The sequence below is a fragment of the Carettochelys insculpta genome, chromosome 19 (assembly GCF_033958435.1).
Source record: "Carettochelys insculpta isolate YL-2023 chromosome 19, ASM3395843v1, whole genome shotgun sequence".
Taxonomy (NCBI): domain Eukaryota; kingdom Metazoa; phylum Chordata; order Testudines; family Carettochelyidae; genus Carettochelys; species Carettochelys insculpta.
The window spans coordinates 97,257-113,694 of record NC_134155.1 but is presented as its reverse complement, the minus strand read 5'-3'; the positions used below and the strand labels follow the sequence as shown (position 1 = coordinate 113,694).

The 16,438-nt window shown below is 45.6% G+C and overlaps 1 protein-coding gene across 2 annotated transcripts in view; it reads left to right on the top strand.

Annotated features, from left to right (window-relative positions):
- Positions 1–15,844, top strand: part of YWHAE (tyrosine 3-monooxygenase/tryptophan 5-monooxygenase activation protein epsilon) — a 114,747-nt gene extending 98,903 nt beyond the window's left edge. The window contains exons 6-7 of one of the 2 annotated variants that reach the window (XM_075013325.1): positions 8,315–8,361; positions 14,846–15,844. In XM_075013325.1, the coding sequence (XP_074869426.1) occupies positions 8,315–8,322 (8 nt within the window). In that variant the 3' untranslated portion in view covers positions 8,323–8,361; positions 14,846–15,844. The remainder of the gene's footprint in view (positions 1–8,314; positions 8,362–14,845) is intronic. The other variant, XM_075013324.1, reaches the window with a different exon arrangement.
- The last annotated feature ends 594 nt before the right edge of the window (positions 15,845–16,438 follow it).

Sequence of the window (16,438 nt, the reverse complement as noted above, 5' to 3'; positions counted from 1 at the left end):
CCTCCTGGTGCAGCTCTACCACATTCCCTAAAGAGATCTGCAGCACAGTGGAAGATCTCCCTTTCTACACCAAAAGCTTTTTGCAGAGACTAACAACATTCTTCACTCCATGAAGGACTCTCGAGCCACTCTGCGATCTTTGGACATGCAGATACCTGTCACAGCAAAGCGCTGGTTTAGATATCAGCTCTACCAGAGAAATAGATGCTCACATTACACTCCACAGCCATGCTAATATGATTGACAGCAGTGATAGAGACAGAGGCCACAGCACCTCATCCTCAACTAAACACATTTGAAAGTTTGGTCGAGGGTCCAGAAGATCTCTCCTCCTCTCTAATGCAATGAACCCTCCATTTCTCCAACCTCCTTTGCTCCTATCATGAGTGGCTCTGACAAATGGGCATTAGAGATCATTAGATCTGGCTACACTATCGTTTTGGTTTCTATGCCCCCACCCACCCTAGTTCCCTGTCCCTTTTCCTGTACCCTCTCATGAATAAATGTTACATTAGGAGGTAGATCATCTTCTCAACTTGGGAGCCATAGAACCTGTTCCCCAGCATCACACAGGGAAAGGTTTTCATTCCCATTATTTTTTAATACCCAAAAAGAAAGGATAATTGAGTTCAGCTCTCGACCTAAGAGGCTTAAACAAATCTGTAAAGAAACAGAGGTTCAAAATGATCACCCTTTCCTCAATAATCACAATACTAGGACAGGGGACTGGTTTCCAGCCCTCAACCTGCCTACTTTCATATCATCATACATCCGACCCACAGAAGTTTTCTGTGTTTTACAGTAGGAGCTCCCCCCATCTCTATATCCCCCAGAGTATTTTCCAAACTTCTTGCAGAAGTGACTGCATGCATTAGAAAACCAGGAATCATCATCTGTCCTTATGTGGACGATTGTCTTTTCAAAGCAACAATGTGGGTGGAAGTCACTCTCAACACTATCGCAACAATGAAATGCTTTCAATTCTTAGGCCTGCAAATAAACACGCAAATCAGTAACACAACCTATACAGCATCTGGAATTCATTATGGCTCACCTGGATGTCACTGCAGCTACTTCCTCCCTCCCACACCATTGCTTCCAGGACATCACCAACCTTTTAGCCACCTTATGAACTGCCTCACAAACCACAGCATAGCAGTGCGTACAACTACTAGGCCACATAGCTGCGTTCACCTTTGATCAGTCGTGTGACTACGCATGCGATGTTTGCAGGGTTGGGTTGCTGCTCTTTACACCATGCAAATATACATTGACACTACTACTCAATTCCTCCCAAGGTGAAAGACTCTTATTTGGTGGACACATTCGTTCAGGGTCCACTCGCACATATTCTTAGCATGGATGCCTCCCTGTCAGGATGGGGAGTTAATTTACAACAGCATATGGCACGGGGTTAGGGTTAACCCTCACATAAGCTTACCGGAACTCTGCACACTTGGGTATGCTTACCTCTATTTTCTTCCACATATTGAGGGTAGTGCAGTTCTGGTTGTCTCAGCTAATACGCCATACATGTTCTACATAAACAGACAGGACAGAGCTTGCTCTCCCCCTCTCTGTGCCGAGGCCCTCAAGCTGTGGAACTGGTATATCCACCAAAGTATTAACCTCTCTGCATCATACCTACCTAGCTCCCTGAACACAACAGCAGACAATTCCCTGTGGACCACAAGTGGGAACTGAACGACGGGATCCTGCATGCTATATTCTACCAATAGGGTTACCCAACCATAAACCTTTTTGCTGTGGACAGGAACAAGAAAGGCATGAAATATTGTTCTAGAGTGGGCCTAGGCAAGAGCTCAATGGGCGATGCCCTTCTCGACTGGCACACGTACTGGGCCTATGCCTTCCCACCTTCGCCCCCACTACACAGGATGATGCACAAAATCTGTCTCAATGAAGCAACAGTAATCTTAATAGCCCCGGCATGACCCAGGCAGACATGGTTCCCTTACATTTTTCCATGCGTCCAGCCATCTCCCTATCACACTACCCCCCCTCTGTCGACAACCTGCTCACAGAACAACAGGGCAGACTACAACACCCAAACTTCTCGATGCTTCAGCTCAAGTCATGACTCCTGTCTGGCTCTTGGACTCTAAAAAGTCCAGAATGTCCTACTACACAGCAGAAAATCTACCCCTGTAACTCATGCACACAAATGGAACAGGTTTAAGGCCTGATGCACTGCTAAACAATTAAATCCAAGAGCGGTACTGCTTCCTTCTGTCCTGGAGTATATCCTTGAGTTAAAACAAACTGGCCTTTCTCTCCATTCCATTACGGTAGATTTGGCTGCTATTGCTGTTTACTCATCCTATTACTAAACGTTTTTTTTAAAGGGCGTCACCACACTCTGGCCCCCAATGTGGTGGTGTTCCTTCCCCCCCCCCCGCACCTCCCTGGAACCTGAATCTAGTCTGCACTATGCACACACAATGTCAGATGAGCATTGGCATTCTGTTTAGAAAAAACTAAGCTGTTCTGGGCCTCAGCAAAACTTTGTTTCAATAGCAGCATGTTTCAAGGGCAACCCACACAAATACTTTCCATACATATCCATGCAAATACTTTCTAATTGGATTTTGGGATACAACAGATTGTGCTACCAGCTACGAGGACTGCAACCACCACAGCCACTGTGCACACACTCCACCAGAGTGGTGGCCACTTCAGTAGCATTCACGCACAATGTGTCACTGACTGACACATGCAAGGCAGCAACAGGGACATCCCAACATACTTTCAGCAGTCACTAGGCCATCATCCAGGCATCTTGGGTGAACGTATCCTGGATACAGTAGTACTCTCAACAGTTATTCCGCCAACTCCAAAGTCCCTCCCATCCTAAGGGACACTGCTACTAAGCCTCCTGGAGTGGAGCCACCCATGAGGACAACTTTCGAAGAAGAAATGAAGGTTACTCACCTGTGCAGTAACTGAGGTTCTTGGCAATGAATGTCTCTGTGGATGATCCACTACCCGCCCTCCTCCCCTCTACTTTGAAGGTCAGTGGGTCCATGGTATGCACGTGGCTCCTTAAATGGGGGTCAGGGTTGGGGTGAGAGACAGGCTCGCACTTGTGTGCACGCATGACTTGGAGGGAGACCACTGCAAAAATCTCTGTGCAAAGGCACAGGGATGTACCAGTGCCTGGAGTGGAGCACCCATGGGCACACTCATCTCGAAGAACTTCAGTTATTGCGCAGGTGAATACCTTCATTTGCTCAAAGCTGTGCTGCCTGTGGATCAAAAGAAGACCAGCTAATGCTACCAGCCACCATCTAAATAGTAAAACGCTGCATCTTAATTTTCAGGGAAGCTGTTGTAAGTAGGACTGTTAGTTCCTTTAAAAAGTATTACTGGCACTTGGGACCGTACCTAGAGCTCAGAAAGTCAAATTGGGTGCATCACCTCTGGAAAGTTGCTGACTCCTGCTATAGGTCATACTTACAGGGTTGGGGAGTGTTATCTGGGGAAGCAGTTGCAGTGAGAAAGCTGAGGATTGTGGTGGATAATCAGCTGAATATGGGGTCATGGCCCACAGTTGGTTGGAAGAGGAGAAAGTGATCAGGAATAGTCAGCATGGATTCACCAAAGGCATACCATGCCAACCAAACTGATTTCCTTTTAGGTTGAAGTAACTGGCTCTATGGATATGGGGAAGGGGGTGAATGTGATGTACCTGGACTTTAGCAAAGCTTTTGATATGGGGTCTTGCATTATTTTTGCCAGCAAGATAAAGTAATATGAATTTGATAAACGGACTGTAAAAATGAATAGAAAGCTGGTTAGATCATCCAGCTGAACAGGTTGTGATCAATGGCTTGATATCTGGTTGGCAATCAATATTAAATGGAGTACCCCAAGGGTTAGTCCTGGGGCTGGTTTTGTTCAACATCTTCGTTAATGACCTGGGCGGGGGCTGTTTACAGATTACACTAAACTAGGGGGAGAGGTAGATATGCTAGAGGGTGTGGATAAGGTTCAGTATTACCTAGACAAATTGGAAGGTTGGGGCAACAGAAATCTATGTTTAACAAGGGACAAGTGCAGAGTCCAGCACTTAGGAAATAAGAATCCCAAGCACAGCCATAAGTTGGGAACTGACTGGCTAAGCAGTAGTTCTGCAGAAAAGGGCCTGGAAATTACAGGTGAGGAGAAGTGGGACATGAAGCAACAATGTGCCCTTGTAGCCAAGAATGTTAATGGCATATTGGGCTACATTAGTAGAAGGATTGCTTGCAGATCTAGGGAAGTGATTATTTGACACTGGTGAGGCCACATGTGGATTATTAGAGCATGAGCTTTTGTGAGTTAACTCACTTCTTCAGATGCTGGTCCTGGAAAAACTTCCACGCCGCTGAACTTTACTAAAATAAGACAAGAGATTTACACTAGACACTTCACTACTATACAGAAGAAAAAGGACTGCAAACTTTCTAAACTCCTGCCTGCCACACAGAGCCACAGCAGTGGTACCACTAACTCAGCCAGCAATATCATCAATCTGTCCAGCTACACACTCAGCTCAGCAGAAGAGTCTGCCTTTTCTCGGGGACTCTCTCTTTGCCCCACCACACGCACAAACATGATACAGTTCTGCGGTGATCTGGAAGCCTACTTTCGCCGTCTCAGACTCAAAGAATACTTTCAACACAACACTGACCAACACACCATTACACAGACAACCTCCCAGCAGCACAAGAAGAATAACTCCACATGGGCTCCTCCCGAGGGCAGAAATAACAGTCTGGACCTATACATAGAATGCTTCCGCTGATGCGCACAGACAGAAATTGTGGAGAAACAACATCGTTTGCCTCACAACCTCAGTCGTGCAGAACGCAATGCCATCTGCAGCCTCAGAAGCAACCCTGACATTGTAATCAAAGAGGCAGATAAAGGAGGAGCTACTGTCATCGTGGACAGGTCTGACTACCAGAAGGAGGCTTCCAGACAACTCTGCAATACCAGATTTTACAGGCTACTTTCCTCAGACCCCACGGAGGAATACACTAAAAAACTACACCGTCTGCTCAGGACACTCCCTACACAAGCACAAGAACAGCTCTACACCAACACACCTCTAGAGCCCCGTCCAGGGTTATTCTACTTACTACTCAAGATCCACAAGCCTGGAAATCCTGGACACCCCATCATCTCCGGTATTGGCACTCACTGAAGGACTGTCTGGTTATGTGGACTCTCTCCTCAGACCCTATGTCACCAACACCCCCAGCTACCTCTGCGACACCACTGACTTCCTTAGAAGACTGCAATACGTTGGTGACCTACCAGAAAACACTATCCTAGCAACCATGGATGTAGAGGCTCTGTATACCAACATCCCACACAAAGATGGAATAAATGCTGTCTGGAACAGTATCCCTGATGATGCTACAGCACATCTGGCGGCTGAGCTCTGCGACTTTATACTCACACACAACTATTTCAGATTCGGTGACAATATATACCTTCAAATCAGCAGCACAGCTCTGGGTACCCGCATGGCCCCTCAATATGCCAATATTTTCATGGCTGACCTAGAACAACGCTTCCTCAACTCTCGTTCACTAACACCCTAGCTCTGTTTACGCTACATTGATGACATCATCATCATCTGGACCCATGGGAAGGAGACTCTGGAGGAATTCCACTGGGACTTCAACAACTTCCACCCCAACATCAAACTCAGCCTGGACCAATCTACACAGGAGATCCACTTCCTTGACACTACCGTGCTTATACACAATGGACACATCAGTACCACCCTGTACCGTAAACCCACTGACCGCTACGCCTACCTTCATGCCTCCAGCTTCCATCCCAGACACACCACACGATCCATCGTTTACAGCCAAGCACTTAGATATAACCGCATTTGTTCCAAACCCTCCGACAGAGACACACACCTACAGGATCTGCACCAAGCATTCTTGAAACTGCAATACCCACCTGAGGAAGTGAGAAAACAAATCAACAGAGCCAGACGTGTGCCACAAAGCCTCCTGCTACAGGACAAGCCCGAGAGAGAAACCAACAGAACACCACTAGCCATCACCTACAGTCCTCAGCTAAAACCTCTACAGTGCATCATCAGGGATCTACAACCCATCCTGGACAATGATCCCACACTTTCACAGGCCTTGGGAGGCAGACCTATCATTGCTCACAGACAACCTGCCAACCTAAAACAAATCCTAACAAGCAACTATACACCGCACCACAGTCACTCTGTCTCAGGGACCCATCCATGCAGCAAACCTCGTTGCCAGCTCTGCCCACATATACACACCAGCAACATCATTACAGGACCCAACTGGATCAGCCACACCATCGTGGGTTCATTCAGCTGCACATCTACCAATGTAATTTATGCCATCATGTGCCAGCAATGCCCCTCTGCCATATACATCAGACAAACTGGACAGTCTCTACGTAAAAGAATAAATGCACACAAATCAGACATCAGAAATGGCAATATACAAAAACCCATAGGAGAGCACTTCAGTCTCCCAGGACACACAGTAGCAGATTTAAAAGTAGCTATCCTGCAGCGAAGAAATTTCCAGACCAGACTCCAAAGAGAAATTGCTGAGCTACAATTCATCTGCAAATTCAATACCCTGAGCTCAGGATTAAACAAAGACTGTGAATGGCTGGCTAAATACAAAAGCAGCTTCCCCTCTCTTGGAGTTCACACCTCCAGATCTACTGATGACAATACAACTCAGCCTTCCTGACTGAGCTAACCTCATTATCCCCAGCCTTGCTCTGGCCTATTTATACCTGGCCTTGCAGATTTCCAGGACCAGCATCTGAAGAAGTGAGTTAACTCACGAAAGCTCATGCTCTAAACTTTTCTGTTAGTCTATAAGGTGCCACAGGACCCTTCGTTGCTGCTACAGATCCAGACTAACACGGCTACCCCTCTGATATGTGGATTATTGTGTTCAGTTCTGGGCCTCCCATTACAAAAAGCATGTGGAGGCATTGGACAGTTGAGTGGAGGGTAACAAATGAGTGCTGGAGCACATGACTTATGAGGAGAGGCTGAGGGATTTAGGCTTATTTAACCTACAGAAAAGAAGTGGGAGGATTTGATAGCAGCCTTTAGCTACCTGAAGGATGATTGCAAAGAAGATGGAATGAGGCTGTTTTCAGTGGCAACAAATGGCAGAACAAGGAGCATGGTCTCAAGTTGTGGTGGGAGAAGTCTAAGCTGTATATTAGGAAAAACTGTTTCACCTGGAGGGTGGTGAAACACTGAAATAAGATATCTAGAGAGGTGGTGGAATCTCCATTCTTAGAGGTTTTTGAGTGCCTCTGGCTTGACAGAGCCTTGACTGAGGAGTTTTTTACTTGAGGTTGGCCCTGCTTTGAGGAAGGGGTGGGACTTGGTGACCTCATGAGATCTCTTCCAAGCCTATGATTCTAATGTGATCCTGGGATCATAAATGGTATTCTCAAACAGGATACTTGTGGGGGAATTCTGCGCATATTTCGAAATTGTAATGTTTTGATAGATGAAGCTGCTGTGACCAATTATTTTGATAATTTAGTCCAAAATATCTATTAACAAGTATGTCAACATGAGAATGAGAGATTTCCCCCAGGAGCAGAGTTAAAGAAATCCCTGTGACAATGCATTTCTAGTTGTGGGATACTGCAGGAGGCTGCATGGAAGCCCCAGAGCCCCGACACCAGCACTCCTCCCAACTCCCCAGAGCCCTGCTGTGAGACCTCCCCTCTCCCACTAGAACCCATTCTAATGTGAAATATTGTTATTGATAATGATCACTTACTTTTGACTTGATTTTTCTAAAATTAATACATATTTTAGTAACTGCTAAATTTAGAATTTTTGTAAAATAATTTTTTTAAATTGTACTGTTTGATTGTGAACCCATCTATATGCATACTGATTTGTACTGATGTAAACAAAGAGCATCATGTATATACACCTGTTTGTGTACATGTGAAAAATACCTCTTCAAAAATGGAAAAGGTGGATCTTATTTTTGTTTTATAACCGCTAGTTTATCTGACAAATCAGTTAGCCAGTAAACTTATATAGTTATAGTTAGGCTTTAACTACTTCGGTTCACTTCTGATTAAAATCTGTAAATTGTACATCAGTGTTCCTTAACAAATTTGGTGTTACTGGGCTTCTGAAGCTCTTCATCTTGTATCTTTTAACCATGTCATATCCAAGCTGTTCATTTATTTTCATGCTTGTAATGTCTTTCGTATGATTCCTGTTTTCCCCTTCTTTCCTGCTATGTAGATTCCTAAAGGAAAGTCCAACTGTTCATTTCCTAAAAATTCTACTTTGTAAGTCCTCATCCTGCTCAGTGAAGTTTTTCAACATCAGCTTTCCTCGCACTAATGCTGCTTTGCCTATAGCTATCCTACAGCTGACAAATTGCTTGTATCTGACTCTATTCCAAGGCCAAGCACTGTTTCACCCATTCTCAACCTATCTCCCGTACTCAGCATCAGATATAACTGATCTGACCTGACCTAGGAATTTTGTGACTAAACTGGATAGATATTAAGAATACCTGGGCATGAAAAGTATTTTCACTTTGTTCTGTTTTATAGTATTTGCATAAGTTTGCCTGCTAGAGCATGCTAAGATCTTCTGTACATGTTAACTGTATTTCTGGGTGAGGTCCTACTGTTTGCTCTTCAAATTGAGTGGATCTGCTGTAATTTTTTTTGTACACTTACACTACGTCTTCTAAAATCTCCCTTATATTGTACCTAATGCTAATCCTGTTTCTGAAGATGCCCTTTGCAGGGATCTTCATTGGAAGCCAAAAAATACTTTGACTTGATTGGCTCTGAGTGCTTGCTCATATCTATTCAAGTTAGGTATGTGCATACATCCATGGTTGTCAGAAAGTTTTTCCCTAGGAACTACCAGGTGGGTCAGCTGGGGAAGCCTCCTGCAGTGGTGCCTATGCGAAGCCTACGTATGACCCAGCTGACCCATTATCCCCTCAGCTCCTTTGTTAGAGGCTGTTTCTGTTGTGGATGAAGTACATGTAGATATGCCACAGTTCCCTAACTGCCTTGTTTAAATAAGCTGTACGTAGTTGTATTTAACATATGCATTGTTTCGGTTCATAGTTTTAGGTAGGGAAGGCAGTAAGGGAATGAAAGTCCAAGGGCTTTAAGCAATGCAGCGACTGCTTAAAGTCCATGCCAGCGAGTGACGCGCGTGATTCCTGCCTCCATTGTCTGTTTGGGTGAAGCTCATCAAACAGATGGATAAGTGCCATATCTGCAGGGGGTTTCAATCCCTGGGCTCGTCCTTCAGCAGCTCTGGACACACCTCAACTTCATTCCCACTCTGGAACTTGGTCTTGTTCCTTGTTCCGGTCTAGCTCGCCTTGTCAGGACCCTGTGGGTCAGGCTCTGTTTGCCCTCTGTGGCGTGCAAGGTCTCATCTCCTTGACGTTCCTGCTCTCACCGACGCACTAGTCCTTGGTACTGCTTTCGCACTGCTCTTGCTCCCAGTACTGGTCCCTTCTGGCACCAGTCTGTGTCTCCTTTTCCTGTCTCATGGTACCGCTTTGCTGTGCTCTCCTCTGCACTAGGCTATATCTCGGCACTGCTCTGGCTCCTCCTTAGCCTTCTCGTTCGGCTTCTCCTGTTTCAATCCATGGCTCCTGCTCAGTGTCCATTTTTTGAACACCCTGGGTGTACCAGGAGTTGCAGGGCACCATGCCCCCTGCTCCATTGCATACAGCAACTACTTCAAAAGTCCCTGAGGCTTCTGTTAGCTACCCACCTCCAGACTCTGTCTTCCTACTCCCCCGAGGCAACACCCTGCACCCTGTTTCACTGGCCAGAGGACCTAGCGCTGGTGGTGCCTGCATTGGCATCTTTCCAGCTCCTCTCCAGATGAGGTGGTGTCAGGTTCTTTGGTTTTGGGGACTGTGCCCATGAACTTCCAAGTGCACTGGAACCTCCTTCACCATTTGGCTACCAACCTCAACTTCCCGGTGGAGGAAGTTGCTGAGTCCAGTAACCCTACCTGTGACACCCTTAACTCAGAGGGACCCTCGCATCTGGCCCTCCTATTTAACAAAACCATCAAGGCCATCACCGCCATCATCTGGCAAATGCTCGGCTTCCGTTCCCGCCCCAGTACTCATAAGGTGGAATGCAAATATTTTGCACCGGTAAAGGTGTGCAAGTACTCATAGGCTCAACCTCCACCATCATCCCCTCTCTGGACCTGCTGAATTTGTATGCTGCTCTCGGTCTAAAGGATGCTTGCTTCCACATTTCCCTCCATATCCTACCAGCGATACCTCTGGTTCACAATAGGCCACATGAACCTCCAGTTTGCCGACCTCCTTTTCAGACTCTCCACGGCTCCCAGGGTGTTCATCAACTGCATGGCAGTGGTTGCTGCCTTCTCTGCCATCATTGTCCAGGTCTACCTCTGTTTGGATGACTGGCTCCTGCAGGGTTTTTCTTTCCATCAGGTGTCAGGCTCAGGTCACATTCACAATACCAGACCTACTGCTCAGCTCATCAAAGTCCCCACTGATTCTAACTGAGTGCATAGAGTTCATTGACGTGGTTCTCTGTCAGGGCATTCCACCCTGATCAGTTCTACTTGGCTCTTGTCCAGTATGTGCAGTGCCTCCCTGGGTTCCTCATGATTATCGTCTGCATGTGCCTTTGGCTGCTGGCTTATTTGGGAGCATGCACATACATGGTTCCATTCACTGGACTCCATCTTCACCCTCTTCAGCTTACAGTACCCCAGTCTCCCAGTGCCCTTTGCTGGTAGCTTTGCCTACAGAACATTCTCATAGGCATTCTTTTTCATGCCCCTCAACCCACTGTGTCTCTGGTGACAGATGCATCTGCTTTGGATAGGGGTGCCCATCTGGGATGCCTCACTGTTCGGGTGATGTGGACAGTGGCGTTCTTTCCACATCAGTGTGTGAGAGCTCTCGGCTGTTTACCTTACTAGTCTGGTGTTTCTACCTCATCTCTGCAGCTGCTGTGGCGGGGGGGGGGGGGGCGCGGTCCTTACAGACAATACCACAGCCATTTATTACATCAACTGGCGGTGGAAGGCTCACTCCTCCCGGCTCTGCTGAGAAGCTCTGGACCTGTGGGAGGTCTGCATAGCCCATTGTATTGTCCTGGAGGTGTCTTATCTCCTGGGGGACTCAGTATGTCATTGGTTCCTGGCCCACATGTGGTTGATTTGTGTGGATGCCCTCCACTCAGTCTTCTGATGGTAGGGCTTTCCCTGGCTGGATCTGTTCACGTCTCAGGGGAACCGCAAGTGTTATGTAATTTGCTTCTTCCAGGGCTTTGGTTTGGGTTCCATAGCAGATGCCTTTCTCAGACCCTGAATCCTGGGACTGCTCTATGCCTTTTCTCCATTTCCTCTTTTGCACATGGTGCTTCTCAAGGTTCACAGGGACAAGGTGGACTTAATCCTCTTAGCTCTGACATAAGCTTGCCAGCACTGATAGCTTGCAGTGATGAAGCTTTCCATGCTTTTGCCCATTTAACTTCCCTGTTTCCAGACTCCCTCATGCAGAACCCTAGCTGCCTTCGCCACCCAGATCTCTAGTCCCTTCCCCCTCAAGGTTTGACAGCTTCACGGCTGAATCCAGCTGAGCAGGCTTGTTCAGGGCCAGTGCTGCAGGTTCTCCTTATCAGCTGCAAGCCATCTATGCATAAGTTCTACCTGGGCAAATGGCTTGCTGCTTCTGCTGGTGCAGTCAGTGCAGCTTCATACCCGTCCACCTCTGTTCCACAGTTAACTGCCTTGTTACCCTGAAGCCAGAAGGTCTTGCTGCTGCTGCTGCTGCTGCTTTTCTGAAGGTTCACCTAGGAGCCATCTTGACCTTCCATCCTGGGGAGGGCTGGCTCTCTGTTTTCATGCACCCCATTTTGGGGCGGTTCCTCAAGGGCATGGACTGTGTCCACCCACCGATTTGCCAGCTGGTCCCAGCCAGAGACCTTAACCTTGTGCTGTGGGTACTTATGGGCCCTCTCTGCAAATCTCTGGCCACTTGTTCTCTCCTCTGCCTGTCTTGGAAAGTGGCCTTCCTGGTGGCTGTTGCCTCTGCCCAGAAGGGCATCTGAGCTCCCATACATGGTATTCCATAAGGGCAGGGTCTAGTTTCACCCTCACCCAGCTTTCCTCTCTCAAGTGGTTTCCAGGTTCCACACTAGTCAGCACGTTTTCCTGTCTGTTTTCTATCCTAAACCTCATAGAACCCAGTGGGTGCTTGCTTTCTGTATTGACCGCACTGAGCCCTTCCTCAAGCGCTCACAGCTCTTTGTGGCCATTGCTGAGCACATGAACGACTTTGCGTGTTGTCACAGATGGATGTTCCTGGATCACATCCTGTGTTATGGGTGTGCTATGACCTCACTCAGGTTTCCCCACCTCCTGTTTCAGTGCACACTACACAAGCTCAATAGTAACAGAGAGGAAGCCGTGCTAGTCTGTACACTGTCAAAACAAAAAGCAGTCAAGTAGCACTTTAAAGACTAGCAAAATAAAGTTCTACTTGATTGCTTTTTTTTTTTACACAAGCTCAGTGCCTCTTCAACCACCTTCCTGGCACATATGCCTCTCCAGGAAATCTGTTGTGCTGCTACATGGTCCCCTGTTCATACCTTCACATTTTGCTTTGCTGTTGTGCAGCAATCCGGATGAGACACAGCTTTTGTGGCTGCTGTCCTGAGTCAGGCGTGCGTTGACCCCAACCCCTCCTCCTGGGTTTGGCTTGGGAATCTCCTAACTCAAATAGATATGAGCAAACGCTTGAAGAAAAGCAGGTTACTCGCCATTGTAACTGTTGTTCTTTGAGATGTGTTGTTCATATCTATTCAACACCCCCCACCCCCCTGGTCCTGCCCCACTGTTGGAGTGGACAACAAGGAGGAACTGAGGAGGTGCCAGGATGGCTGGGTCATATATAGGCTTTGCCTGCACACTCAAGGGTGCTCCCCAGCTAACCTGACTGATAGTTGCTAGGGCAAAACTTTCCCACAGGTGTGCATGCATGTGCACACCTAACTTGAATACATAGGAGCAACACATCTGAAAGAAAAACAATTAGGGTGAGTAACAGTTAAATTTTATGGCAAGCTATATGAATGAATGATCCTGCTCATGTATTGTCTACTGAGGCAGAAACACTTTTTTGTGGTTGAGTATAAGGGGAAAAAAATCAACCTAAATTACTTGATCACTGATTTGATCCTTGCATGTATTGCAAAACTATCTTATGTATGTTACATTTTCACTTGCGAAGGCATGCAGTCTTCGAGTTGGGAAAATGAGAGGGAACAGCTAGCTTAGACCTCATTGATAGGCAGATTCAAATTAAAAACAAGCTGGCTTTTCACTGCATATTGCAGCCCAGCTTGCATATGCCATTTTTTGGCTTGTTCTCCTGAATGGAAATTGGGGTTGCGCAGTGTCTGTTTACGCAAACACAAACCTCTTTCCCCAAGGCCACACCTGCATTTCCCCCTTACTCTTCATATGCATGGCCTATCCCAGCGAACATGGGGATAAAGGGTTGCAGGCAGTGGACTGTGCCTGAGGGGTTTGGAGTCTTGGTAGGGGGGGCTGGGCTGAGTGGCTCCCTGCTTGCCCTGGCCTCACGCTACTCCCCCATGCTGGCATGAGCAGGGAGCTAGTTGGCTTTACATGCACACACTTTTCTCCTCACTCCCATTGGCTGTGGTTCAAGGCCAATGGAAGCTGTGGGGGCAACATGTGGACAGAAACAGACATACTACAGAGCAGCCACAAGGACAGTGGCGTGGTCTCAGGGCAAGCAGGGACTGCTTGCATTAGCTCCGCTGCTCTGCTGGACTTTCAGTAGTTTCAAATATCCCAGACTGGCTCTGGGGTACTAAGCCTGGTTCCGGGAGACTCCTGGTGAAACATTGGCAATCCTACTTGGAGTTGCAAAGTTTAATAAGTGTATTCATACCAGTTTTGATAAAACTAATATACTGTGCAACTTCTGTGAAGTTCTTTCACAAAATTGGCTAGCAGTGAGACTGAGGAGATGTTCTCTACGCTAAACTGGCTTGCCTGATTTTACTTACACACATGCGCGCGCACGCACTCGCTCCCCCACTAGAGATGCAGCTGTTACAGGCAAGAGTTCATTTGGCAGAATAGTTTATTCCCTGTATTAAATAAGCTATCCCAGTAAAGGATTTTTGTTGATTGAGTGGGAGGTGGATTTTTTTCTGCGCACTTGATTGACACAGCAGCTGTTATTTAAACTTTAGAGTGTAGGACAGGCCTAAGCAAAACCAGTGGTTTAAGCCAGCATTTTCAACACCATTTCTTCATTTAAATCAACATCCTGCTCCATTTTTTTAACAGTAAAAGAGAAGTTCTGTAAAAGGTGGCATGTGATCTGTTGTATGGTTGTAACTGCTAGGGTTGTGTTGATCTTCAGTTACTCAAAATTTGTCTTGGCTATGCCTTTTTAGATATACAGTTTGATATGTGCACTTTTCAGTGTCAATTTATTTCTTGGTTCACTCTGTCCTTGTAGTTGGGAACATGTACTAATAGCCTGTGACATAATTTAGTGTTTGTCTAAAACATGGCAGGCTTGGAATGCAGAACTTTTTCCTCCCTTGGGAGGACTTCGCATTAAAACAAGTTTTATAAAATGTTCTATATATGAATAAACTGCATGAAAACAATCAATGTCAAGATTTAACAACTTTGTAGGTCTCGTGTGTAGAAAAACTAAAGTAGCTGACTACTTTTCTGCACACTTTATAGGCGAAGAACAGAATAAAGAAGCGCTGCAGGATGTGGAAGATGAAAACCAGTGAGACACCAAGGCCAACAAGAGAACCCATCTCTGACCACACACATCCTCCCCAACAAATCCCTCAGTGTCACTCTGAGAACCACCAAATCTGACTTTTACATTGGGTCTCAGAATTTAGGTTCCTGCCCTGTTGGGTTTCTTTCTTTTTCTTTTCTTTTATCCCCCCTTCCCCCTTTTTTTTTTTTTTTGTTTTTTGTTTTTTGTTTTTGTGTTTGTTTTTTTTGGGGGGGGGTTTTTTTTATACAATTTAAAAGTTCTTAAAGGCAAGAGTGAATTTCTGTGGATTTTACTGGTGCCAGCTTTTAGGTTCTTTAAGACACTAACAGGACTGCATAAAGGTTTTTTCAGCATTACTGTATCGTCTTCTGCCAGATGTGACTATTAGAAATATATATTACATCTGAAAGCCATTAGACTTTTAGGAGAGAGATTTGTTATCGCACTGTAGGGCGCATGTGGTGGCATTTTTCCTTTTTTATAATTGTTTAAACTGAATTTTATACCGGTGTTTAAACTTAATTGGTTGTTTAGCTTGAAGCTTCAGGTTGCATTGAAACGTTTATTGTAGTGATTTTACTGTATAAAAAAAAAAAAGAAAAATGTTTCAAAACTGCTGAAATGTTGCTGAAAGATATGGTGCTGGTAACAGTTCAACAATCCGTGGCTGCTCATTCTTGCCTATTTTTTACTTTTCCTCAAAGCAGGTTAGCATTGACGGTGGCATTGAAAAGCCTGCATGCGTGTTCAATATTTTTTTCCCCTTCCCCATCCCTTGCCCCCTTCGCTCGCTCAACCTCTTTTGTTCAGTATGTGTAACTTGAAGCTAATTTGTACTACTGGATATCTGACTGGAGCCACAGATACAGAATCTGTATTGTTCTTACTGAAACACAGCATGGAATTAACATTAAACTTAAATAAAACAAACCTAAATTAAAAAAACCAAATATTACTGTGAGTTCCTCTTTTATACTTTTGATTAGAATTTAGCTTGAGTCAGCTTTCATACAAGTAGCAGGAATATTTGAATAGATCAAAAGAGGGTGGAAAGTTATAGGTATAAAAACATATGCAGGATGCCTTACATTCCATCACTGTTAACATTTGATAAAGGATGTTCAGAGAGGAGCAAAAGCTCTCACTCAGGATTTCTAGGAGTTGCTTCTATTGTATAAAAAAAAAAATTGCAAGGTTGCAGGTGCCCACTTGAGACCCTTTTAAAATCAGGCCCCTGTTAGTGTGTCATTGAATACACACATGGTTCCAGTTCTTGCAGAAATGGGGACTTTGTGTTTCTAATACAGGCTGTATGTTAAAGTGCTCATTGTTTATGCTAGAGTCTAAGATCTACCCTGCATGCAGCTTGGAGGCCTGTCGATCACTGGCTGTGGGGAACTACCCCACTTCCAAATGTTCCCCCTCTCGCCTTTTTTTTTTTTTTTTTTTTTTTTTTTTTTTTTTTTGAACTGCTCTGTCTGCTGCCATGGTGTTCTGAGAAAAAACTCCAAATTATATTTCAGATTTTTAAACTGAAATGTGGT